A 27,993-nucleotide genomic window follows, 5' to 3' on the forward strand; every position below is an offset into this window, starting at 1 on the left:
GTGTCTGCACCAGACAGAACTGTTTCGGTTGTTTCTTTGTTGTTTGTTATTCAGTGTTCAGTTTTTTCCATTAAATAAGATGAACACTTACCACACTGCGCTTTGGTCCTCTCCTTCTTCCACCGACGACAACCGTTACACAAATCCTGTTTTTTTTGTGATTGACACATACTGGAATCGGAAGGTTCGCTCGACCTTATTCATGGTTTCCTCGCATGTAAAGGTAGTGGAATTAAGTCAAGGCCAGAATACTACAAGCATACCTGTAAACATATATCTGCCACACCTTCATTTCCTTGATCTCCACCCCAAACAAATAGCAGGTGAATATCATGCTATTGTCATGAATACGCTTAGAGAAAAGTGCATAGAAAAAGGAATTGCGATCTAGTTACACCCGCTTAACTCAGGTCGGAATTCCGCCCATACTGACAAAACTATAAACGCAAAGCAAACATACAAGCTCTTCACATGAGGGATGGTAGCAAGTGTACTGTAAGTTTAGCCCCTACACATGTATGCACACACTCACACACACTGGTAGGCTGTGTGTGTGAGATTATCTACTGCATGGTGTGTAACTGCCTTTGTGTGTGTGTCGAGTGGTGCCATGTTTACTGCCTGCCTGGGAGAAATACTTTTATGAGACATGAGGTCTGCACCGCAGCCAGAGCCAAAGTTTAACTAGACCTCCTGGAAACTCTCTCGCTCTCTCTCCCTCTCTCGGTCTCTCTCTCCCTCCTTCTTTCTCCTTATTCCCTCCTCTCTCCACCTGTCTTTTCTCACCCCCTCTTTCTCTTTTCACACACAAATACGTACATTCTCAGAACTCCAACACCCATGTCCAAGTTCAACGAGGTGTGGCTTTCGCTCTCCCTCCCGCTCTCTCACACACATACACACAGCTTCTGTTAACCTGAGAGGGCGAGGTCAATCCCTTTGATTCGCTGCCCACATGCCTTCCATATGGACATGCTGTGGCCACGGCAACCCCCCCCCCCCCCTCAAGATTAGGACTAATCAAGTGTGCCTCGACTTTGGCCAACTCCAATGCCCCCTCACTCACCCATCCCCCTCTCTACCCCCACCTTTTTGGTCACCAGGCGCCTCTCTCTGCCCACCCCTCACCCTTGCCTATCCTTAGCCCCGTCCAACCCACTCCTACCTATCCTTAGCCTTGTCCAACCCACCCTTACCTATCCTTAGCCCTGTCAAACCCACCCCTACCTATCCTTAGCCCTGTCAAACCCACCCCTACCTATCCTTAGACTTGTCCAACCCACCCCTACCTAGCCTTAGCCTTGTCCAACCCACCCCTACCTATTCTTAGCCTTGTCCAACCCACCCTTACCTATCCTTAGCCCTGTCAAACCCACCCCTACCTATCCTTAGCCCTGTCAAACCCACCCCTACCTATCCTTAGCCTTGTCCAACCCACCCATACCTATCCTTCACCCTGTCCATCCCACACCTACCTATCCTTAGCCCTGTCAAACCCACCCCTACCTATCCTTAGCCTTGTCCAACCCAACCATACCTATCCTTCACCCTGTCCAACCCACTCCTGCCTATCCTTTGTCCTGTCCAACCCACTCCTACCTATCCTTAGCCCTGCCCAACCCACTCCTACCTATCCTTAGCCCTGTCCAACCCACCCTTACCTATCCTTAGCCCTGTCCAACCCTCCCTTACCTATCCTTCACCCTGTCCAACCCACCCCTACCTATCCTTAGCCCCATCCAACCCACCCTTACCTATCCTTAGCCCTGTCCAACCCACCCTTACCTATCCTTAGTCCTGGTCGTGGTACATTTCACCTCCCCTCCACCCTAGAGATACTATAGTCCTGTTTATCCTCTGAAACCTTTGGTCATGGATGTCTGTTTCCCCTCTATTATTCAGACACACAGCTCCACTCTGATGTATTTGTAGTCTGCAATGGGAACCTTATTTTGCCAGTCGCAGGGTTAGTGGGGACAGGTGATTTACGACACCGGGGGCCTTAGGGGAGGGCAAGGGTTCCGCGTTTCTTTGTTTCTAAGCGCGGTCTGGATGTTGTTATGGCAGGCACACACACACGCCATGTAGTGGGCTTCCCGGAACGTTCTGAGACTGTCGGAATGCGTGGTGGGAGTGGGAGAGAGTGAGAAGGGATCGGTAGGCCGGGGTAGGTGGGATTAGGGATCAAAAGGCAGCGGCAGGGGGGAGAGGTAACATTAGCCTACCCTGCCCAGGTGGTGCGGCACTGGGGTCTGAAAGGAGACCCCCAGCTGGGGTGGTTGCGGTTGTGGTGGTGATATGTATGTGTATGTGTATGTGTGTGTGTGTGTGTGTGTGTGTGTGTGTGTGTGTGTGTGTGTGTGTGTGTGTGTGTGTGTGTGTGTGTGTGTGTGTGAACTCCGTCTAGTTGGGTTTGAACCGTAACTGATGGGATTTCAAGCCAGGGAGGTGACCCCCAACCTTTTTACAACATCTGCACTGTGTGACACACACACACCAATTCCCCCCCTGCCCCAAATCTACTGTCTCCTTACACCCTCCCATGTGCACCCGCTGTTCGTTTCTCTACCTCCTAGGACTTAGTACCTCATCGAAAGTAAAGGACAAGTTGATCAGTCAAAAGCTTTACAAATAAATATATTTATTTATCTTTACAATGTCTATAGATTACATGTCCCCTCTCTCTCTTTTTCCTGAGTCTCTGTTGGCCAACAGTGATGTTTCCAGGAGTTTAAGGTTCATATGTTGGTGGTCTCATCTTCCTCAGTGGTCTCTGTGTCATGTGATATGCATGTCTGGGCTTCAGGCAGGTTGTCACACTGCAGATAGAAATACACAACCTGGACCTACACACACACACACACGCACACACACAAAGAGAGAGAGAGAGAAAGACTGATACACACATTACACACACTACTACGCAAAGAGAAACATGTTTAAAACAACTACTCATGGTCCGTCAAATACTTGGAAAAAGCCTCCTTCCTTACTACCTTGAAGTAGTCACTGATTTGACATCAGTGACTTTTTAAAGTACAAATGATGTACATTTTTGTAGCGGTTGATACATTTTTCATAAGAGAAAATCAAGTCTGAAATTTCAAACTTTAGAACCCTTTTCAAACCTTAAATACACGATATGATTTAAATGTCCTGCACCAACATGTGAAGGCCTGTATCTTTCCTGTATGCTACTGTAAAAGCAATCGACTATAATAATAGCATAAGCCTGATGAATTAGCCATGACCAACCTGCACTTCCACCTCCTGAGAGATGTCCACTGTCGGGCTGCACTGTCCCAGAACAGCCACAGGGGGGCGCAGTAGACTGGGACCAAACACAGTGGCCAGGTTCATCAGAGGCATCTTGTTCACATGCTGTCTGTCTGACACTCTGGAGAACAAAGAAGAGGATGATGTCATTAGCAAAAATACGAATGAGAGAATGACGTCATTGGAAAAAATACAAATGAAAAATATAATGGGAAGCAATGGGAAATTAGCCTTATATATATATGAATAGTTAAATTAAGGTTAAATAAAAAATACAAAATGTATATGGGTGAGAAGTACTTTGTTATAAAAGTCTCTGCTAAATGAGTCAATGTAAATAGTAATAGAAATATGTTAATATAGTAGCATGTTATTAGTAACATATAAGTAGTGTATTAGAGGTGTTGAGAGACCTTTTGAGGTGGTGGAGGAGGAACAGGAAGGTGTTTTGGTTGACGGAGGGACAGGACTGGAGCAGAGACAACATGGTCACACTCCTGGAGCTCAGGTCTGGAATGTCTGTCAGAGAGACACAACACAGACATGGACGGAGAAGAGGGAGTGTGTGTGTCTGCATGTGTGTGTGTATGTGTGCGTGTGTACATGCGTTTGTGTATGTATGTGACCTACCCAACGCCTTGGTGAAGCTCTGGAACAGTTCTGTTGGTATGAGAGGTTCAGGGAGTTCTCTGAAGTAGAGCTTCAGTATACCTGAGACAGCATTCACATCTACACACCTCAACCTGGACACTGCCTCACGCAGACCTGAGAGAGAGAGAAAGAGAAAGAGAAATAGAGAGAGGTGGATATAGATATATATATAGACAGAGAAAGAAAGAGAGATAGAGAGAGAGGGGGAGGGAGAAATGATATAGACAGAGAGAGAGAGAGAGAAATAGAGAGAGGTGGAGATATATATATATATATATAAATAGACAGAAAAAGAAAGAGAGAGAGAGAGGGGGAGGGAGAAATTATATAGACAGAGGAAGAAAGGGAGGGAAAGTAAGCGAGAGAGCAAGATCAGCATGCATTTCATAATGATTCAACTCTGATAACTGCACTTCATACAACCGCAAACTCTGTTTAGCGCGCCCGGGCCCTATGGAAATGACTGCATTCCCTGGTTTAGTACACGCTGTCTAGAAGGTCTCAAGCCGTGGCATCATTTCAACACTCACTGGTGTTGAAAGCAGTCTTGAGGTTGGTGATGTCACTGGTTGCTGCTGATAGCCTATAGATGCCCACCTCCTCCAGTCCTCTCCGCTCCACCTCCTCCACACAGCAACGCACCACATGTGGCACCAGGACACCCTCTTGTCTGGGAGAGGACACACACAAGACACACACTCTGGTTTGTGTATGTACATACAGTAGTATATACACACATTATATGTCATTGGCATGCTAGAGAAAAGTGTCTTGGATGTTCACATGGTGTTTTCAAATGACTTTCATTTATCCTCGAGACATGAAGCACTCACAGCGCACAGAGGGCAATGACTACTTACATTTTTTGTAAATAGATCAAAACTGCATTTTTTCCCCCCAGGATCAGACCTTATATGGTATGTGGTTCCCTTTCACTAGTCTTTCTAGTCTTGCCACAGATCTGCTGATCCTATATTGCCTAATCCTGGGGATTTCTCAATATGCATACGACCGACCGTGCTACACACGCTCATGCTCTGAGCGCATTCTCCTAGGACGTTCTCTTGAGTACGTTCTTGTGAGGACGAGAGTGTGGAGAACGCATAAAACATTACATTTGACAAGCACTGGCACTAGCCCTACTGTATGACATTACCATTCACTGAACTTTATTCCAGCCAGGACGATGCCAATAGAGACGAAACAAGATATACACAAAGCAAATGTTTTACTTCATAATTATCAGCTAGCTATATGTGTTGGATCCTGTATTTTACATTATAGTCATTACCATATATATGATTGAATATTATCTGCTGTTGCCTTGTGTGGATGTATGTATGTGTTATGCAACCTAGCTGATTTGAAACATTGTTAAAAGTATCAGGGCCATGGAACTTTCTCATGATGGAAAAATACAGAGTAGCATGAAGACGAACTGTTCAAATGAGTTGGGAGGGGGGAACATTCAGAGCGGGGTGTTGCGAGAACAAGCGGTCTTTTGTTAGATAACAGGAGCCAGGTGCGAGATAACGGTATGGAGCATAAGACCCATCTTTCAGTTTTTGCAGCCATTTTAGTGTTGTGCGGCTTTTGAGCTTCTCCATTCTATGTCGTGCCTCTTCTGAATTGGGAAGAGGGGGCATGTGGACCATTCCGCCTGACTTGCCTAGTTTATGTCACATCTCTTAGGAGATGTGAAGAGAGGGAATCACAAAACTTTTCCTTCTGGGAAAAGTTTTCTTTTTGTGTCTGGATCTAGTTAGGTTGTGTCACGTCTCTGGGGAGATGTGAAGAGAGGGATTTGTAAGGAAGTGCTATTTCTTATGCAAATGACCAGCCTACTGCTATTACATTGCTATAACTGAGACAACGTATTTTCACAGTAAAACATGTTAGGTCCCATACAGGATAGCTCCCACACCCACACACACAGCACACACACATTACACACACTAACTGCCGAGGACACACAGATAAGACATACACCCACACATTGGGAGGAAGAGACAGCCTTGACTTGCAGACACAAGCACACACACACAATCTCCTTCCTAGCCGAACATTGTGTGACTGAGAACGACACGACGAGACCCGGAGGAACGACGGACGGCTCAACAGGACCAATCCAAGAAGACAACACCTCAACTGTGGCCAATCAAAAGCCAGGGACTTTCAGACTCAACCCACTTTTTGTACTGTACATAACATGCTTACAATCTGTTATCGGGGCTCTTTCTGATGGTTCTTTTGTGAGGCCAAATGAATGAGCCCGTATACGTTGTACCAGATATCTTTACTCTGAATAAACTGTCACTTGTCATATAATTGACCACCTTGTCCGAATCGATCCTTGACCATTACATTTACATTTAAGTCATTTAGCAGACGCTCTTATCCAGAGCGACTTACAAATTGGTGCGTTCACCTTAAGACATCCAGTGGAACAGCCACTTTACAATAGTGCATCTAAATCTTTTAAGGGGGGTGAGAAGGATTACTTTATCCTATCCTAGGTATTCCTGAAAGAGGTGGGGTTTCAGGTGTCTCCGGAAGGTGGTGATTGACTCCGCTGTCCTGGCGTCGTGAGGGAGTTTGTTCCACCATTGGGGGGCCAGAGCAGCGAACAGTTTTGACTGGGCTGCGCGGGAACTGTACTTCCTCAGTGGTAGGGAGGCGAGCAGGCCAGAAGTGGATGAACGCAGTGCCCTTGTTTGGGTGTAGGGCCTGATCAGAGCCTGGAGGTACTGAGGTGCCGTTCCCCTCACAGCTCCGTTGACCGACTCGCCCTATCTACATATCCCATTATCAACATATGCAAATCGTAAAAATCTAGCTAGCCAGGTAGTTAAACAGGCAAAAAATAACCTGTAATTAATGTCATGCAAGATAGATTAGCATTTGTTCACGGGGAGTAAGCATAAAAATTGCCAACTAGTTAGCCCTATCAATTTACCCATTCACTGAACCTTATTTCAGCCAGGACAATGGCAATAGAGGAAACAAGATATACACAAAGGAAACGTTTTACTTTACATAACTAATGTTTGCAGCTAGCTATTTGTGAATCGTAAACATTTACATAGCTAATAAGATAGTTTAAAAGGCAAAAATGACGTAAAACTAATGTTATGCAAGGTAGATGTCAATTCTTTGTGGGTAGCTAGCTAGCTAACAATTATTTGTGCCTATCTAGCTAGCTAACAGTAGTAGCTAGCCAGTTAGCTCTATTGATTTAATATGGGCTTGTGATCTATTCACCCTACAGTGGGTATTGTAGAAAGGTAAACATGACAAAATTAACACAGCATGTATTTACGTGTCAATATTAAATATTGTAGTCAGGCAACATATGAGATGTGAATAGGCAACATTACATCCCGAAGTTGGAGTGTGTTTTTTCTCGCTTCAGCTCAAATAATAGCCGCCATTGATTTCAATAAATGTTACTTCATTTTTCCCATAGTTGCGTCATATTTCTGGTCATCGATGCCTGCTTCAAAATATGTACAAACGTAGTACGCATTTGAGAAGTGCACTCCCTGCTCTGTTTTGCATACTCTTATCTGGACTCATACTCCGACCCTCCAGTGGTCCAATTTGTGTGCTCGGAGCACGATAGGATGCATTTTGAGGAACACCTCGGTCTGTCAGAGTGGTTTCTTTTAATTTAATTTCATAACCAAACAAGAGAGGGAAACAAAAGTAGATCCCACTGTGTCATTTACGATTATGCTACAAATAACTTAGCTAAGAGATGAGAAAAGGAGAGGAAGTCACTTTAGAGTACTGAAATGCACCCATTGCGCAAAAACCCCAGGTCCTTAATCCTCATTGGACTAGTGATGATCGACAGGACTCACTGTGCCACAGCTCCAATGGGCATGCAGAAGATGGACTGTTGCTGGGCAGGGGTCAGACAGGGCGGGTCTAGAGGGTGAGGGCAGTACTTTAGAGACATAGTCACCTCCACCTGGCCTAGAGAGAGAGTCTGTCTCCTCCATCGCTTCTGTAGGAAGCCTGGGTCCAGCTAAAACACATTCAGATGAACAGGTGACCACACAGGTGCACGCACACACAGTATACACTTTTAAACAGATACAGGCACACACACCTTCTGAACATTGAAGAACACACATATCTAGACACAGATGCACAGATGCAGACACACACCTGTATAGAGGTCTTGCAAAGGACTCGGTCCTCACAGCTCTCTCCTTCCTCTGGCTGCAACACACACAGCACCCTGAGGTTCTGAGCCCCATCCACCTGGAAGGAGAACTCCTGAGGACCAACACAAGACACCGTTGAAGAGTAGTATTGATGACATACGGGTAGCATGGCTATGTTCGAAAGTTATTTTAAAAGACCAAATCAAGTAAAAAGCATCCTCACTGAAATACCACTGAAAAGCATCATCATAGTGATGTACATCGTCATGCAATGCAGGACAATTACATGTAGTTTATTTAAGGTTTAAAAAGGGTACTGAAGTTTGTCATTTCCATTTTTAAATGTCAGACTTCATTTACCCTTACAAAAAAATGTATCAACCCCTACAAAAATGTCCATTAATTATAATCCACATAATAATTCACATATCCTGATACTGCTGTGGCAAACTGGCTCAAATTAAGATCCTACATCTGTAACAGCAATGATGTATGATGATTCCCCCAATCAAAATGGCTGCCGGTAGAGCTAGCCTGGATACGGCATCTTACCTGGTCCCAGTGAGGGCTGAGGCTGCTGACAGAGGAGTGGGTCTGGACCTGGCTCTCATAGAACTCAAAGCCATCCACCTCCACACACACATACACACCTAGGTGGGAGAGCAGTGAAAAGGAAAACAGTGTGCGTCTGTTTAAAGAGCTCAATGGTTTGTGTTACAGTGGAGTCTGAGGGTAGAGTATTCTGTGTGTACTACATCTGGTTAAGATATAGACACTGCGGTATAGATACTGAAGATACAGATGCAGACACTCACTGGCTGGCTGTTGTAGTCCACTGGCAGAGTGAACGGCTACACTAAGAGTCCCACATAGAGACTGTTCCTCACCTGAAAGAGAGGGAGAGGTGTGGGGGGAGTGAGCATTAGAACAAGTGTAAGAAAGTCAAATAAAGTATGATAAAGAGAGATAAAGTAAACAGAAGTGGAAACTGTGTGTGAAAGGAGGTCTCACCAGGCAGTATGCTGTGAAAGGGAGGCTGTTGGGTCATTCTCAGTTTGACACAGGAGCTGGTTAGGGTGAGCAGGTCTGGAGGAACCATTTCTCTGTCTGAGAAATAACACACCCACATCATACACCACTTGATGGACATACTGTTCAGCACAACAACATCTCATAGTTTCCCTTCGAAAGTTGACGTATTGTGGATGAGTTCCACATGGTTACAAGGTTAAAACAGAAGGGACTCAAATGTTAACAGTTTAGGCATTCATTCTGAGTGGTTAAGGTTAGGGTCATGGTTTTCAGAAGGCTTAAAACAAAATCATTAAAAACGACACTGATCACCATCAAGTATCTTTAAGTATTCTCGCAACTTGCTAGAGCATTGTGAAGTGCGGTGGTGCAGTGGTCTGAGCAGTGATTTACATTTTTTGGGGGCGAGAGCCGAGGAAGGCATATAGTGCCTTCAGAAATGATTCCAAATGTTTTTGTGTTACAGCCTGAATTTAAAATGGATTACATTTACACACAATACCCCATCATGTCAAAGTGAAATGTTGTTTTTAGAACATTTTTTAAATTAATAAAAAATGTAAAGCTGAAATGTCTTGAGTCAATAAGCATTCAACCCATTTGTTATGGAAAGCCTAAATAAGTTCAGGAGTCAAAATGTGCTTAATAAATCACGTAATAAGTTGCAAGGACTCTTTCTGTGTTCAATAATAGTGTAAAAAAATCTAAAGCTGACGCTGAATATCCCTTTGAGCATGGTGAAGTTATTAATTAGGCTTTGGATGGTGTATCTACACCCAGTCCCCACAAAGATACAGGCATCCTTCCTAACTCAGTTGCCGGTGAGGAAGGAAACTGCTCAGGGATTTCACCATGAGGCCAGTTACATAGTTTAATGGTTGCGATATGAGAAAATGGAGGATGGATCAACAACGCTGTAGTTACTCCAGAATACTAACCTAAATGACAGAGTGAAAATAATACAAATATAGAATACAAATATGCCAAAACATGCATCCCTAAGGCACTTAAGTAATGCTACAAAAAATGTGGCAAAGAAATTAACTTTTTGTCCTGAATACAAAGCATTATCTTTGGGGGGGAAAAACCGAATACAGCTTAGTATAGGAAAATTCCCAGAGGAAAACTTGGTCCAGTCTTCTTTCCAATAGACACTGGGAGATGACTTCATCTTTCAGGCTGATAACCTAAAATACAAGGTCAAATATACACTGGAGTTGCTTACCAAGATGACATGGAATGTTCTTGAGTGGCCTTGTTACAGTTTTGACTTAAATCGGCTTGAAAATCTATGGCAAGACTTGAAAATGGCTTGAAGAAAAGTGTTGCTGACGTGTATTCTCTCAGGGGTGTGAATCCTTATCTAATTAATATACACTGAGTGTACAAAACATTAAGGACACCTTCCTAATATTGAGTTGCACATAGGGCTGTTATGGTGACCGTATTACTATTAACTATGTGTTGTTGTTTGTGTCACACTGCTTTGCTTTATCTCGGCCAGGTCGCAGGTGTAAACGAGAACTTATTCTCAACTAGCCTACCTGTTTAAATAAGGGTGAAAAATAAAATAAAATAACCGCCACACCAGCGTTCACGAGTCATAACCGCAGTCAAATTCCACGTGACAGTTTAGTCATGGTAACTAGGCTTCTCCAAGCTCTGATGCTGCTGATTAGTAGTCTACCACACGTGCTAACTGCCTGGTACTCAGCACTCTAATGTCCCTCTAATCACTCTGACATCAATGCAAATGTTTTTGAAAATCAAATCAAAGCCCATAAACTCATGTTGCGCAACATTTCTATAGGATATGCAACTGCGTGAGAAAACAGAGTGATGGCCTCTACTAAAAAGAGCAGGATCCCATCAGCTTTCTATAGGTTAGGCCTACTATATTTATTTATTTATCAACTTTCCTAATATTAAGCACATTGCTTCGCTTTACAACGGGAGTATAGCCCACCTGGCTAGCATGAAAATGAACCTTGGGGAAAAGCGTCCTCCATTCGCTATTTAAGTGCATAGATGACATGTATTTTTTTCCCCATGCCCATGTTCCAAGACAGTTGCATGATAATGGTCCATGCTATATAAAAACTAATTTCACACATATATTATTTAGTATATTTAAAGACAACATTAAATAAAAAATAGTCTGATGGATGGCAATATTATCTATCACTTCTGAATTATGTATTATCTCTTGTGAATGATGCCCAGCGTGTGAAGTAAGGCAAGAAACAGAGCATGCCTTTTTTTCAAATCATAGTCACACACTTCATGTAGCCTAACCCATAGGCCTATATGTTTTGATAAGGTTTATATCACAACTAAAGTGGCCAAATAACTTCTTAAAATGAAGGACATTAATCCGATTTACAACCAGTGTAGAGCCGGTTGTAACTGGTATACATAGGAGGAGCATGGGTTGTAACTGGTATACATAGGAGGAGCATGAGTTTGCGTAAAATGCACCTCTGTAATAAAGCATTACATGTATAATCGCATTTGGGGTCACTTTTGAGAAGAGTGTTTTCCGCTTATTGATTGCATTTTGGAACATTCGCGTTTATAGCCTACTGCCATGTGCCCATTGCTGCGCTTCTAATGTGATGAACTTGCAGCCTTGTTTACGTGCTGCTGTGCGTTTGGTTGCTAACCTTACTTTGCTACCTGACAACTTTACAGTGTTTACTTTTTAATTACCATTTATATTTTTGGTTTTTCCCCTCACTAAACTTTTTTTCGTGCAACGTTTTCACCCTGGACGCTTGATCTGGACGTGGTTCGTCAGGACCTCCACCACCCGAAGCTAAGTAGTAACATTAACATGATGCCTTCTAATTGCAGTTGCTGTACTCATAATATACAGGAGAACGATGGCTTTACAGCGAGGATAGCTGTGCTTCAAGCCCAGCTTCAGACGCAATCGTTAGGCAAGGGTGATTTAAGTCTAGGAAAGGATGAAATGGAGTCTGTGCCACCAGTAAGTACAGATAGTAGTATAAATCCCCTCGCACGGTCCCCGCAGACGGACAACTTTCTCATGGCTCCTGGAAGGAAATGCTGAAGGAATGCTTAAACGGTGTCGCTCATAAACCGACAGAAACATTCAACCAGTTCTCCCCATTAAGCAGCGAAACGGAGTCAGAGGCCAAGCCTTCTCTTCTCATCCAGTGATCATACACTGTTTAGCAGGGGGCAGGGCTACCGACGTTAAGGCTAATCTGAAGATGGTGCTGGCTAAAGCTAAAACTGGTGAGTGTAGAGAGTATAGGGATATTGTTATCTACGTCGGCACCAACAATGTTAGGATGAAACAGTCAGAGGTCACCAAGCGCAACATAGCTTCAGCGTGTAAATCAGCTAGTTCGATGTGTCGGCATCGAGTAATTGTCTCTGGCCCCCTCCCAGTTAGGGGGAGTGATGAGTTCTACAGCAGAGTCTCACAACTCAATCGCTGGTTGAAAACTGTTTTCTGCCCCTCCCAAAAGATAGAATTTGTAGATAATTGGCCCTCTTTCTGGGACTAACCCACAAACAGGACCAAGCCTGGCCTGTTGAGGAGTGACGGACTCCATCCCAGCTGGAGGGGTTCTCTCATCTTATCTACGAACATAGACAGGGCTCTAACTCCCCTAGCTCCACAATGAAATGGGGTGCAGGCCAGGCTTAGTGGAGTCTGCCACTAGCACAGTCAGTGTAGTCAGCTCAGCTATCCCCATTGAGACCGTGTCTGTGCCTCGACCTAGGTTGGGCAAAACTAAACATGGCGGTGTTCGCCTTAGCAATCTCACTAGAATAAAGACCTCCTCCATTCCTGCCATTATTGAAAGAGATTGTGATACCTTACATCTCAAAATAGGGCAAATTAATGTTAGATCCCTCACTTCCAAGGCAGTTATAGTCAATGAACTTATCACTGATCATAATCTTGATGCGATTGGCCTGACTGAAACATGGCTTAAGCATGATGAATTTACTGTGTTAAAAGAGGCCTCACGTCTTGGTTACACTAGTGACCATATCCCCCGTGCATCCCGCAAAGGTGGAGGTGTTGCTAACATTTGCGATAGCAAATTTCAATTTACAAAAAAAATAAATGTTTTCGTCTTTTGAGCTTCTAGTCATGAATTCTATACAACCTACTCAATCACTATTTATAGCTACTGTTTACAGGCCTCCTGGGCCATATACAGCGTTCCTCACTGACTTCCCTGAATTCCTATCGGACCTTGTAGTCATAGCAGATAATATTCTAATTTTTGGTGACTTTAATATTCACATGGAAAAGTCCACAGACCCACTCCAAAAGGCTTTCGGGGCCATCATCGACTCAATGGGTTTTGTCCAACATGTCTCCAGACCTACTCACTGCCACAGTCATACTCTGAACCTAGTTTTGTCCCATGGAATAAATGTTGTGGAACATAATGTTTTTCCTCATAATCCTGGACTATCGGACCACCATTTTATTATGTTTGCAATCGCAACAAATAATCTGCTCAGACCCCAACCAAGGAGTATCGAAAGTCTTGCTATAAATTCTCAGACAACCCAAAGATTCCTTGATGCCCTTCCAGACTCCCTCTGCCTACCCAAGGACGTCAGAGGTCAAAAATTAGTTAACCACCTAACTGAGGAACTCAATTTACCCCTAGATGCAGTTGCACCCCTAAAAACGAAAAACATTTGTCATAAGAAACTAGCTCCCTGGTATACAGAAAACACCCGAGCTCTGAAGCAAGCTTCCAAAAATTGGATCGGAAATGGCACCACACCAAACTGGAAGTCTTCAGACTAGCTTGGAAGGACGGTACCGTGCAGTACCGAAGAGCCCTTACTGCTGCTCGATCATCCTATTTTTCCAACTTAATTGAGGAAAATAAGAACAATTCAAAATGTATTTTTGATACTATCGCAAAGCTAACTAAAAAGCAGCATTTCCCAAGAGAGGATGGCTTTCACTTCGAGCAGTAATACATTCAGAAACGTCTTTGAGGAAAAGATTATGATCATTAGAAAGCAAATTACAGACTCCTCTTATTCCTCCAAAGCTCAGTTGTCCTGAGTCTGCACAACTCTGCCAGGACCTAGGCTCAAGGGAGACACTCAAGTGTTTTAGTATTATATCTCTTGACACAATTATGAAAATAATCATGGCCTCTAAACCTTCAAGCTGCATACTGGACCCTATTCCAACTAAACTACTGAAAGAGCTGCTTCCTGTGCTTGGCCCTCCTATGTTGAACATAATAAATGTCTCTCTATCCACCGGATGTGTACCAAACTCACTAACAGTTACAGTAATAAAGACTCTCTTGAAAAAGCCAAACCTTGACACAGAAAATATAAAAATCTATTGGCCTATATCGAGTCTCCCATTCCTCTCAAAAAAAAAATGAAAAAGCTGTTGCGCAGCAACTCACTGGCTTCCTGAAGACAAACAATGTATACGACATGTTTCAGTCTGGTTTTAGACCCCATCATAGCACTGAGACTGCACTTGTGAAGATGGTAAATAACCTTTTAATGGCGTCAGACCGAGGCTCTGCATCTGTTCTCTTGCTCCTAGGCCTTAGTGCTGCTTTTGATACCATCGATTACCACATTCTTTTGAAGAGATTGGAAAACCAAATTGGTCTACACAGACAAGTTCTGGCCTGGTTTAGATCTTATCTGTCGGAAAGATATCAGTTTGTCTCTGTGAATGGCCTCTGACAAATCAACTGTAAATTTCGGTGTTCCTCAAGGTTCCGTTTTAGGACCACTATTGTTTTCACTATATATTTTACCTCTTGGGGATGTCATTCGAAAACATAATGTTAACTTTCACTGCTATGCGGATGACACACAGCTGTAGATTTCAATTAAACATGGTGAAGCCCCAAAATTGCACTCACTGGAAGCCTGTGTTTCAGACATAAGGAAGTGGATGGCTGCAAACTTTTTAATTTTAAACTCGGACAAAACAGAGATTCTGTTGAATCTGACAATTAATCTTGATGGTTGTACAGTCGTCTGAAATAAAACTGTGAAGGACCTCGGCGTTACTCTGGACCCTGATCTCTCTTTTGACAAACATATCAAGACTGTTTCAATGACAGCTTTTTTCCATTTACGTAACATTGAAAAAATCTGACATTTTCTGTCCAGAATTGATGCAGAAAAATTAATCCATGCTTTTGTTACTTCTAGGTTAGACTACTGCAATGCTCTACTTTCCGGCTACCCGGATAAAGCACTAAATAAACTGACTAGAACCAACAAATTTGCTCACATTACTCCAGTGCTAGCCTACCTACACTGGCTTCCTATTAAAGCAAGGGCTGATTTCAAGGTTTTACTGCTAACCTACAAAGCATTACATGGGCTTGCTCCTACCTATCTTCACCATTTGGTCCTGCCGTACATACCTACACGTACGCTACGGTCAGAAGACGCAGGCCTCCTAATTGACCCTAGAATTTCTAAGCAAACAGCTGGAGGCAGGGCTTTCTCCTATAGAGCTCCATTTTTATGGAATGGTATGCCTACCCATGTGAGAGACGCAGACTCGATGTCAACCTTTAAGTCTTTATTGAAGACTCATCTCTTTAGTAGGTCCTATGATTGAGTGTAGTCTGTCCCCAGAGTGTGAACGTGAACGGAAAGGCACTGGAGCAACGAACCGCCCCTTGCTGTCTCTGCCTGGCCGGTTCCCCTCTCTCCACTGGGATTCTCTGCCTCTAACCCTATTACAGGGGCTTCCTGGTGCTCTTCCATGCCGTCCCTAGGAGGGGTGCGTCACTTGAGTGGGTTGAGTCACTGACGTGGTCTTCCTGTCTGGGTTGGCGCCCCCCCCTTGGGTTGTGCCGTGGCGGAGATCTTTGTGGGCTATACTCAGCCTTGTCTCAGGATGGTAAGTTTGTGGTTGAAAATATCCCTCTAGTGGTGTGGGGGCCGTGCTTTGGCAAAGTGGGTGGGGTTATATCCTGCCCTGTTTGGCCCTGTCTGGGGGTATCATTGGATGGGGCCACATTGTCTCTTGACCCCTCCTGTCTCAGCCTCCAGTATTTATGCTGCAGTAGTTTATGTGTCGGGGGGCTAGGGTCAGTCTGTTATATCTGGAGTATTTCTCCTGTCTTATCCGATGTCCTGTGTGAATTTAAGTATGCTCTCTCTAATTCTCTCTTTCATTCTTTCTCTCTCTCAGAGGACTTGAGTCCTAGGACCATGCATCTGGACTACCTGGCATGATGACTCCTTGTTGTCCACCTGGCCGTGCTGCTGCTTCAGTTTCAACTGTTCTGTCTGCGGCTATGGAACCCTGACCTGTTCACTGTGATTACTATTATTTGACCATGCTGGTAATTTATGAACATTTGAACATCTTGGCCATGTTCTGTTATAACCTCCACCCGGCACAGCCAGAAGTGGACTGGCCACCCCTCATAGCCTGGTTCCTTTCTAGGTTTCTTCCTAGGTTTTGGCCTTTCTAGGGAGTTTTTCCTAGCCACTGTGCTTCTACACCTGCATTGCTTGCTGTTTGGGGTTTTAGGCTGGGTTTCTGTACAGCACTTTGATATATCAGCTGATGTAAGAAGGGCTATATAAATACATTTGATTTGATTAGAAGAAATAGCCTAATAGTTTATCAACATTTTAAGCAAAACGCTCTGATCTGTTGCATCAGCCTCATTTCTTTTAAACGTTTTTTTTATGCGAATGGTTGTATTAATTTGGGATCTATCACATCCCACAATTGCCCCAGTGTATGTTTGGAATATTTATTTATTGCACAGGAAGCACAAGTCTGCCAATAGAATAGGTCAACTTTTGCTTTGCTCTTTGCTAGGCATACTCATCTTGTTAGTTGAATTCGATAAGATGGAGGCGCACAGTTTCCCTAATGTGTCTTTCTATAATTGTAGCCTACTTCTTGGCTGAGATGCCTGTAAGAAGGAACCGATCATGTGACGGGCATTAACCAATACGATTTGAGATATCTGAGAGAGCCATGTGATTGAGAGGTGCTTCAGAGCACGGCAGACGGAAGAAGGGAATTATAATTATTATATTCAGCTCAAGGGCACAATGTCCACTTTGACCGCAAAAGACATGGATCTTTTAGGGGGAATTACGGCCACACAAGGGGGATGTCGCTGGGAAATTTGAGGCCTGGTGAGAATATTATCGAGTGCTTGTCAAATTGTGGATGAGAGACTGATGAAGTGTGTACAGCCTGCACAAATCATCATTAGAGTTGCATCATGCAGCCTTAGAAGGTATTAAAAACCTAAACATATAGCGCCACGTTTGTATCTCAACTAAAGTTGCATAAATAACTCTAAATTATAGGAGGACCTGTTTCTCTGTTAACCGCTCATCACATTAATAGCCAAATGTGCCCACTTCCTTGGAAATAGTTTGGAGAAAATATCCTTTCTATTTTATTCAGCTACGTTCAATTGTATTCTTCATCCTATAAAATAATGCTACAGCTTTCTAAGCAATTCTTGTCTGCTAAATGAACTAGTGTAGCCCACAGCCATTTGGCATAGCCGGATCAGGACCTAACATAAGGACAACTCTGAGTATACTATTCTGTTCTTCTGAAACAGACTACATTTTCTTCATATCATGTTTCTTTAGATCTGTCTAAAATAGATAATGGACTTATTATGATGTTGTAGGCTATATTAAATGTATAAATTGACTTTTTAAAATGTAAATGTTCTAAAAGTCTGCATCAGTGGCTTGTAGGCTGTGCATGGAAGCAAGATGTTAAAAGTGTTTATGTTAATTAATGGTAAATTACCGTGAGGCCGTCAGTTATTTGCTTGACAATCACCGGCTGACAAAATCTCATGACCTCCACAGCCCTAGTTGCACCCCCCTCTTTTGTCTTCAGATTGGCCTCAATTCGTCGGGGCATGGACTCTGCAAGGTGTCGAAAGCGTTCCACAGGGATGCTGGCCCATGTTGACTCCAATGCTTCCCACAGTTGTGTCAAGTTGGCTGGATGTCCTTTGGGTAGTGGACCATTCTTGATACACACTGGAAACTGTTGAGTGTGAAAAACTCTGCAGCGTTGCAGTTCTTGACACAAACCGGTGTGCCTGGCACCTACTACCATACCCCGTTCAAAGGCACTTAAATCTTTCGTCTTGCCCATTAACCCTCTGAATGGCACACTCACTCGCTCATTCTCTTTCTCTCACACGTATATACACCCCCACTTTCACTCACTATCTCCGGTGAGTTTGTGGATGGCCTCTCTCCACTCCTCTAGTTCATACAGAGATGACATCACCAGAGTGTGGCTCTGAAAAAGAACACCCACATGCTTGTAAGAGAGAGAGTGTGTGTGTGTGTGTGTGTGTGTGTGTGTGTGTGTGTGTGTGTGTGTGTGTGCCTTTCCGCTGGGGCTGTGAAGTTCCAGTGGGAGGAGAGGAGAGTGTGTCAGAATCATCAGTTCAAGCTGCTCCATCTTCTTCCATCTGCTTCGCTCTATAGTACGAGCTGCCAAGCACTTCTGTGGGACAGGCTTCTGTAGGACACATACATACGCAAAGTTTAGTTTTCAAATCTGGTTACTTTAAAGAGGGTTGGTTCTATTGAATAATACACTCACTTGCTCGCACGCACACACACACACACACACACATACACACACACACATTCACACACACTCACACACACTCACACACATACACGCGAACACTCACCATTGTCTGTCGCAGCTCGTGTCTAAGCAGGTACATCTTGGCTCTCGTGGCGTGTATGCGGTGGTGTGTGTCTGTGGTGAGCTCCATCTCTGGTCCCCAGTGGAGTTTCAGTCCAGCCAGAGGCAGGTACCAACAGAACCTGTACTGGGGCTGCTTACTAGGAGAGAGGACACACACACACAAACACACACACACACACACACAGTCACACACACACACACACACACACACACACACACACACTCAAATGAACAGATGCATCCATGCTCAGTTGCAAACACAATCTAGGTGGTGACTCTTCATCAACTTAAATGACTGATCTACCATTCTGGACCTGTCACTCACCCTTGGGCACCGCCCTTGAGTTTGGTGCACAGCAGCAGGTCAGTGTACAGGAAGAGATGGCGAAGGTTACGCCCCCCCTCACACACATCCACCACAAAGCCGTCACGAATCAGCTGGCGCCGCTGCAACACACATATAGCAATGGTCATGATATGGTGTGTGTGTGTCCATGTGTGTGTGCATATGTCCCTCTCACCATGCCTCTGCTGAGGGTGACCTCTCGTTTGCACTGTGATCCCTCGTTGACCCCAGACAGGAAGCCCCGGGACAGTCTCAGAGCCTCCTGCAGCATGGGGTGGTCACTATGCTGCTGGGGAGTGTGTTTCAACAGGTCCTATACAGGGGGGGGGGGGACAACAACAAGAGTGCATGGTTACTTGGGAGTCAGTGGATAGGTGGGTAGGTGGAGAAATCAATGGATGAATGCCAGGCAGGATGAATGGGGTGGCACTCTTACATGCAGCACTAGGGTTGTCTTGGTGATTCTGTCCAGAGGCTTGTACAGGAGAGCTGGAGGGATATAGACAGACATCCATCACATAAACACACACGTGATTCATCTGTGGAGGTTGGAGTGACATACAGTGACTTTTTAAAAAGAGGTGAAACCTTCATCTTACCCTCAAAGGTGTATTTTGTTTTAGTTCTGTCTGATCCATTATGAGACATCATACTCTGAAAACAGGAAGAGAGAGATAGTGTGAGGAGGTTGCAATGTCGCAATACTTCGACTAGAGAGGTCCCTGATAATGCATGTGTTATTCAAGATAGAAAAGAGAGAGATGTTGAAATACACAAATCAATCTGTCTTACCTCGGCCAGTATCCTGAAGCGCTGGTCAGTCTGAGTACACCTCCTCACGATCTCAACAGCACTCTCATAGTTATCAATGAATCCACGATACACACCTAGCTGGCTCACCTGTATGTGAGAATGTAACTTACTTATCTTAGCTAAGACAGTGGGACAATGACTGGATGGATGGATGGATGGATGGATGGATGGACAGACGGACAGACAGAGCGGGAGCAGTAACTCACAATCTTTAGGAAGAGGTCTCCAACCATTAGCTGGTAGCCGCTTTGGCCTTGTTCTTTCTCCTCCCCCTGCTCCAATCCCAGCCCTGGCCCGGGCCCCTTGTCTGTCTCTGGGTGTGCTTGTGGCTCCAGGTGCCCCAGGCGGTCCCTCAGGCCAGTGTAGAAGTCTCTGTGCAGGTCTCTGAGCTCAGGCACCTGGTAGAACACAGTCTGGACCTGTTGGCTGGACAGAACCGGCTGAGACGTCCCTGCTGTGGCCTTTAGAGCCTTCATAGGCTGGGGGAGAAAGGAGGTGGGGGTAGGGAGAAGGGTGGGGAAGAGAGAGAGAGAGAGAAAAGAGAGAGAGAGAGAGAGAGGGGGGCGGGGAGGAAGGGTGGGGAAGAGTGAGAGAGAGACCGAGGCAGACAGGCAGACAGACAGACAGAGGGAGTGTGGGGGAGAGAAAACAAGGTGAGAAAGAGGGAGGTGAGAAGAGTGTAGTGTAGTGCAGACAGGCAGGCAGACAGACAGACAGTCAGGCAGACAGACAGACAGACAGACAGAGTGAGTGTGGGGGAGAGAAAACAAGGTGAGAAAGAGGGAGGTGAGAAGAGTGTAGTGCAGACAGGCAGGCAGACAGACAGACAGACAGTCAGTCAGGCAGGCAGGCAGGCAGACAGACAGACAGACAGACAGACAGACAGACAGACAGAGGGAAAGAGGGAGGCGAGAAGAGTGTAGTAGAGACATTTAATCAAGCATTTTCACACATTTGTCAAAATAATTTTTGACATTCACTCTCAAAGCACACACAAATATACACTACATATTCTCTCTCACACACATTACCCATATTGTGTTTGGCCTAGTTTTGCTTTGTGTGTTAGTGTGGGTGCTATGTGTGAGAGAGAATATGTAGTGTGTGTGGGTGTGTGTTTGTGTGTGCTGCGAGAATGGGTGTCAAAAATGCTGAGTTCTACGCGTGTATACTAATTAGATGTGAAAATGTCCAACCTTACAACACAAATCCAAACGGGGTTTATTTCTCACATCTATTTGTGTTGCTTGTTGACACAAAAGCAGAAGCATACAGTTTATAATGGATGGAGATGAAGGAGAAGAGAAATTAAGAGATTGAAAATGACTTGGTCACTTGTTATTGCAACATCACTTTCTGGCACATTCACACATAATGCTGCCTACTGGTATAGCGGACTCTTTGGTCTAATTCTGCTAAAAAAACTCACCCACTTCCCTCAGCACTTATTGACTATATACGGAGCAAAATATCCTTCCAGAAACTTAGGTGTAGCTATTACCATATTACTCCACATACGCTACCATATATAGTACACCTAATCCCTGTCAGGTTTGCAAGAGACGTGAACAGGTGGAGAGGGAAGGGAGCATAGTTTTCATAATGAAATCGAGCCCTGGACAAAAGAGGGAAGCCATTCTTCTCTCAACAAAGAATTACAGAAGTGTTGTGGCTCCAGGAGGAAGCAATGTGCCACCAGACACGAGGTGATATAAAAAAGTGTGTTGTAATTGTTATTTTAAATAATACTTTATGGCACAACACGGTCAATTTCGTCAACAAAAACTGCAACAAAAATATTTGTCAAACACCTATTTTTCAGTAGACTGCAGAAATGTTTATATTTTTTTTCAGGTCATTTTAGTTGATTAAAATGAGGTGAGGCAAAACATTTTCTGTGACAAAAATCGGACTACTAAAAGGACTGGACAAGAGTTTTAGAGAGATTGAGAGCTGTTCAGTGATAAGCACAATTCATATTTGCAGCACAGACGCACAGCGCAATTCTGTTCAGCTGTGGGAAGGACGCACCACACCAAGCACACACAGCCTACATCAGCTGGTGAGCTGCGGGGGGAGCAAGCTATGAGAGTGTGCAGACAGGCTCCGTTCCTGCTCTGATTATACCAACCTGGTCTCAGAGCAGGTTGATATAATCTGCCTACCTGCCTATCGCCTCCTTTGAATTCCATGCTGTCACAGTTACCAGCCCTTTCAAGCTTAACATCCTTATCATTTATCGCCCTCCAGGTTCCCTCGGAGAGTTCATCAATGAGCTTGATGCCTTGATAAGCTCCTTTCCTGAGGACGGCTCACCTCTCACAGTTCTGGGCGACTTTAACCTCCCCACGTCTACCTTTGACTCATTCCTCTCTGCCTCCTTCTTTCCACTCCTCTCCTCTTTTGACCTCACCCTCTCACCTTCCCCCCCTACTCACAAGGCAGGCAATACGCTCGACCTCATCTTTACTAGATGCTGTTCTTCCACTAACCTCATTGCAACTCCCCTCCAAGTCTCCGACCACTACCTTGTATCCTTTTCCCTCTCGCTCTCATCCAACACTTCCCACACTGCCCCTACTCGGATGGTATCGCGCCGTCCCAACCTTCGCTCTCTCTCCCCGCTACTCTCTCCTCTTCCATCCTATCATCTCTTCCCTCTGCTCAAACCTTCTCCAACCTATCTCCTGATTCTGCCTCCTCAACCCTCCTCTCCTCCCTTTCTGCATCCATTGACTCTCTATGTCCCCTATCCTCCAGGCCGGCTCGGTCCTCCCTCCCGCTCCGTGGCTCGACGACTCATTGCGAGCTCACAGAACAGGGCTCCGGGCAGCCGAGCGGAAATGGAGGAAAACTCGCCTCCCTGCGGACCTGGCATCCTTTCACTCCCTCCTCTCTACATTTTCCTCCTCTGTCTCTGCTGCTAAAGCCACTTTCTACCACTCTAAATTCCAAGCATCTGCCTCTAACCCTAGGAAGCTCTTTGCCACCTTCTCCTCCCTCCTGAATCCTCCTCCCCCCCCCTCCTCCCTCTCTGCAGATGACTTCGTCAACCATTTTGAAAAGAAGGTCGACGACATCCGATCCTCGTTTGCTAAGTCAAACGACACCGCTGGTTCTGCTCACACTGCCATACCCTGTGCTCTGACCTCTTTCTCCCCTCTCTCTCCAGATGACATCTCACGTCTTGTGACGGCCGGCCGCCCAACAACCTGCCCGCTTGACCCTATCCCCTCCTCTCTTCTCCAGACCATTTCCGGTGACCTTCTCCCTTACCTCACCTCGCTCATCAACTCATCCCTGACCGCTGGCTACGTCCCTCCCGTCTTCAAGAGAGCGAGAGTTGCACCCCTTCTGAAAAAACCTACACTCGATCCCTCCGATGTCAACAACTACAGACCAGTATCCCTTCTTTCTTTTCTCTCCAAAACTCTTGAACGTGCCGTCCTTGGCCAGCTCTCCCGCTATCTCTCTCAGAATGACCTTCTTGATCCAAATCAGTCAGGTTTCAAGACTAGTCATTCAACTGAGACTGCTCTTCTCTGTATCACGGAGGCACTCCGCACTGCTAAAGCTAACTCTCTCTCCTCTGCTCTCATCCTTCTAGACCTATCGGCTGCCTTCGATACTGTGAACCATCAGATCCTCCTCTCCACCCTCTCCGAGTTGGGCATCTCCGGCGCGGCCCATGCTTGGATTGCGTCCTACCTGACAGGTCGCTCCTACCAGGTGGCGTGGCGAGAATCTGTCTCCTCACCACGCGCTCTCACCACTGGTGTCCCCAGGGCTCTGTTCTAGGCCCTCTCCTATTCTCGCTATACACCAAGTCACTTGGCTCTGTCATAACCTCACATGGTCTCTCCTATCATTGCTATGCAGACGACACACAATTAATCTTCTCCTTTCCCCCCTCTGATGACCAGGTGGCGAATCGCATCTCTGCATGTCTGGCAGACATATCAGTGTGGATGACGGATCACCACCTCAAGCTGAACCTCGGCAAGACGGAGCTGCTCTTCCTCCCGGGAAGGACTGCCCGTTCCATGATCTCGCCATCACGGTTGACAACTCCATCGTGTCCTCCTCCCAGAGCGCTAAGAACCTTGGCGTGATCCTGGACAACACCCTGTCGTTCTCAACTAACATCAAGACGGTGGCCCGTTCCTGTAGGTTCATGCTCTACAACATCCGCAGAGTACGACCCTGCCTCACACAGGAAGCGGCGCAGGTCCTAATCCAGGCACTTGTCATCTCCCGTCTGGATTACTGCAACTCGCTGTTGGCTGGGCTCCCTGCCTGTGCCATTAATCCCCTACAACTCATCCAGAACGCCGCAGCCCGTCTGGTGTTCAACCTTCCCAAGTTCTCTCACGTCACCCCGCTCCTCCGCTCTCTCCACTGGCTTCCAGTTGAAGCTCGCATCCGCTACAAGACCATGGTGCTTGCCTACGGAGCTGTGAGGGGAACGGCACCTCAGTACCTCCAGGCTCTGATCAGGCCCTACACCCAAACAAGGGCACTGCGTTCATCCACCTCTGGCCTGCTCGCCTCCCTACCACTGAGGAAGTACAGTTCCCGCTCAGCCCAGTCAAAACTGTTCGCTGCTCTGGCCCCCCAATGGTGGAACAAACTCCCTCACGACGCCAGGACAGCGGAGTCAATCACCACCTTCCGGAGACACCTGAAACCCCACCTCTTTAAGGAATACCTAGGATAGGATAAAGTAATCCTTCTCACCCCCCTTAAAAGACTTAGATGCACTATTGTAAAGTGGCTGTTCCACTGGATGTCATAAGGTGAAAGCACCAATTTGTAAATCGCTCTGGATAAGAGCGTCTGCTAAATGACTTAAATGTAATGTAAATGTAGAGCATTTCGTATTATTCTGTATGTAAATCCGAGACATTCCATTGATTATGATATGTTACGTTTCATATGGTATGTAATTTGTGTATGTCAATCACCCATTTCATAATAATAATATAATATTATAATAATATGTCAGGAATTACAATTTGTATTATATGTTACGAATTTGAAAAATGTACAATTTGTTACAATATTGCAAAACATGTTATATGTTATGAATTTGCAAAATGTATGATATCTTACAAATTCTAGCAAGGTGGCTAATGTTAGCTATCTCACTAACGTTAGCTAGGCTAGGGGTCATGGTTAGGAGTTAGGGTTAAGGTTAGGGTTTATGTTAGTGTTAGGTGAAGGATTAGCTAAAATGGTTATCGTTAGGGTTAGGGTTAGAGGAAGTGTTAGCTAACATGCTAAGTAGTTGAAAAGTTGCTAATTAGCTAAAATGCTAAAGTTGTCCATAATGAGATTTGAACTCACAACCTTTGGGTTGCTAGATGTTCACGTTATACATGAAGGTCAGTCAATCCGGAAAAGTTCAAGAACTTTTAAAGTTTCTTCAAGTGCAGTCGCATAAACCACCAAGAGCTATGATGAAACTGTCTCTCATGAGGACCACCACAGGAAAGGAAGACCCAGAGTTACCTCTGCTGCAGAGGATAAGTTCATTAGAGTTACCAGCCTCAGAAATTGCAGCCCAAATAAATGCTTCACAGAGTTAAAGTAACAGACACATCTCAACATCAGAGGAGACTGCATGAATCAGGCCTTCATGGTCGAATTGCAGCAAAGAAACCACTACTGAAGGACACCAGTAAGGAAGAGACTTACTTGGGCCAAGAAACATGAACAATGGACATTAGACCAGTGGAAATCTGTCCTTTGGTCTGATGAGTCCAAATTTAGCATTTAAGGCACATTTAACCAGCATGGCTACCACAGCTTTCGCCATCCCATCTGGTTTGCGCTTAGTGAGACTATCATTTGTTTTTCAACAGGAAAATGACCCAACACACCTATTTGACCAGTGATGGATTGCTGCATCAGATGACCTGGCCTCCACAATCACCCGACCTCAACCCAATTGAGATGGTTTGGGATGAGTTGGAGTGAAGGAAAAGCTACCAGCATATGTGTGAACTCCATCAAGACTGTTGGAAAAGCATTCCAGGTGTCGCTGGATGAGAGAATGCCAAGAGTGTGCAAAGCTGTCATCAAGGCAAAGGGTTTCTACTTTGAAGAATCTCAAATATAAAATATATTTAGATGTGTTGAACACTTTTTTTGGTTACTACATGATTCCATATGTTTCATTTCATAGTTATTCTACAATGTAGAAAATTGTAAAAATAAAGAAAAACCCTTAGGTTTGTCCAAACTTTTGACTGGTACTGTATGTAGACCGAATCAGGAATTTGGGCAGATCATTTTTATAAATTATTTTATATATTAGTCATATTTCTGCCGTTGGGAAGAGAATCGGATGTTATGCATAAAAATATGTTGGTAGGACAAGGCTATGTATGTTTGTGCACATGGAAGTCAGTGATATATGTTTACTATAGGTTACAGTGGAGGTTGCTGAGGGGAGGACGGCTGATAAAATGCCTGGAACTGTCACGTTCTGACCTTAGTTCCTTTGTTTCGTCTTTGTTTTAGTATGGTCAGGGCGTGAGTTGGGGTGGGCAGTCTATGTTGGTTTTTCTATGTTGGTTTTTGTGTTCGGCCTAGTATGGTTCTCAATCAGAGGCAGGTGTCGTTAGTTGTCTCTGATTGAGAATCATACTTAGGTAGCCTTTTTACACCTGGGTTTCGTGGGTGTTTATTTCCTGTTTAGTGTTTGTCATTCACCTTACGGGACTGTTTATTGGTTTTGTTCAGTGTTCATTTTGCTTCATTAAATGATGGACACTTACCATGCTGCGTTTTGGTCCTCCGATCCTTCTCGCTACTCCTCCTCAGAAGAGGAGGAAGAGATCCCTTACAGGAACGGAGGTAATGGAATGGCATCAAAAACGTGGATGCCATATGTATGTATTTGATAGCATTCCACCCGATTTCGCTCCAGCCATTACCATGAGACTGTCCTCCCCAATTAAGGTGCCACCAACCTCCTGTGATAGGTTAATGTGGCAATACAAATGTGAAGTGACTCAAATTTAACAAAAATGAAAGGGCATTTAGTTTACTAAAATGGTCCAGTGTTTTTGTAATTTTGACAATAAGTAGACTAAATCATTACTTAAATGGCCAAAATGGGATGAAGACTTAATTATATTTTAGTCAAAATTACTAAGACGAGTCAACATAAAAAAAGAGTGCCAAAATGTAAACTGGCACAATTCATAACCACATGCACTTTCACTTAAAATACACGTACAAACACTTAGACTACAAACACACCAAACTTACAAACTAGTAAACACACCAAAGCCCCCTGAGCCCTGAGCAGTGTGTGTGTTAGAGAGAGACTTAGAGATGTCAGTGTGTGTCTGTGTGTGTGTGTGTGTTACCATCAGCAGTGTCTCCAGCTCGTTGAGGTAGATCCTGTCACTGTCCAGGATAGTTCTCAGTACCATGAGCCTCCTATCCAGCATCTCTACAGGGGTACGCAGGACCTGAGAGAGAAAACACTCTGCTGTAAGTGTGTGTGAGTGTGTGCATTTATGAGAGAAGAAGACTATTTGGATTTGGGTTTGGCAGATAGGAGACGAAGGCGCCGTAGAGCACAGACTCACGGGGGTGTCGGGCAGGTCTATGCTGTCTGTCTGGTGGGGGGAGAACAAATCCTCCTCTGGGAACACATCCTCCTGCAGTGGATCAGGACTTGGCTCACCTACAGCCTCCACTAAGATACAGTACAAACACACACATCATTTACATAGAAAGATAACATTCATACACACACACACACATGGACAGACAGACAGACAGACAGAGGCATGCACACACACACACAAAACACATAAATGTACTTGCCTGGAATATGCTGTGACTCAAGGTAGGCAGCTGCCTCCATGAAGACCTCCATAGCTCTAATGTTCTATCTGCAACACTCTGGGCTAAGTGACTGTGAGACTGTCTCGAGACGAGTAAATGAGAAC

At 44.8% G+C, this 27,993-nt stretch overlaps 1 protein-coding gene across 2 annotated transcripts; it reads right to left on the reverse strand.

The window, feature by feature from the left end:
- Positions 1-2,619: 2,619 nt before the first annotated feature.
- Positions 2,620-27,979, reverse strand: LOC115138059 (active breakpoint cluster region-related protein-like). 2 transcript variants are annotated; one of them, XM_029674457.2, is made up of 22 exons: positions 27,869-27,978; positions 27,628-27,737; positions 27,403-27,507; positions 20,230-20,502; positions 20,003-20,110; positions 19,810-19,864; positions 19,647-19,699; positions 19,386-19,523; positions 19,190-19,311; positions 18,845-19,001; positions 18,532-18,666; positions 18,366-18,441; positions 9,111-9,206; positions 8,915-8,986; positions 8,652-8,749; positions 8,101-8,211; positions 7,791-7,957; positions 4,458-4,597; positions 3,907-4,041; positions 3,690-3,795; positions 3,256-3,397; positions 2,620-2,846 (listed from the first exon to the last, which is right to left on the reverse strand). In XM_029674457.2, exons 1-22 carry the CDS (start codon positions 27,918-27,920, stop codon positions 2,739-2,741), a joined length of 2,559 nt encoding a protein of 852 aa, XP_029530317.1. In that variant the 5' UTR covers positions 27,921-27,978; the 3' UTR covers positions 2,620-2,738. The 2 variants fall into 2 exon arrangements, with proteins under 2 accessions (XP_029530317.1, XP_064881517.1); XM_065025445.1 differs by having other exon boundaries at positions 18,366-18,666; positions 27,869-27,979.
- Between the last annotated feature and the right edge of the window lie 14 nt (positions 27,980-27,993).

Source organism: Oncorhynchus nerka, linkage group LG12 (genome assembly GCF_034236695.1).
Source record: "Oncorhynchus nerka isolate Pitt River linkage group LG12, Oner_Uvic_2.0, whole genome shotgun sequence".
Taxonomy (NCBI): Eukaryota; Metazoa; Chordata; class Actinopteri; order Salmoniformes; family Salmonidae; genus Oncorhynchus; species Oncorhynchus nerka.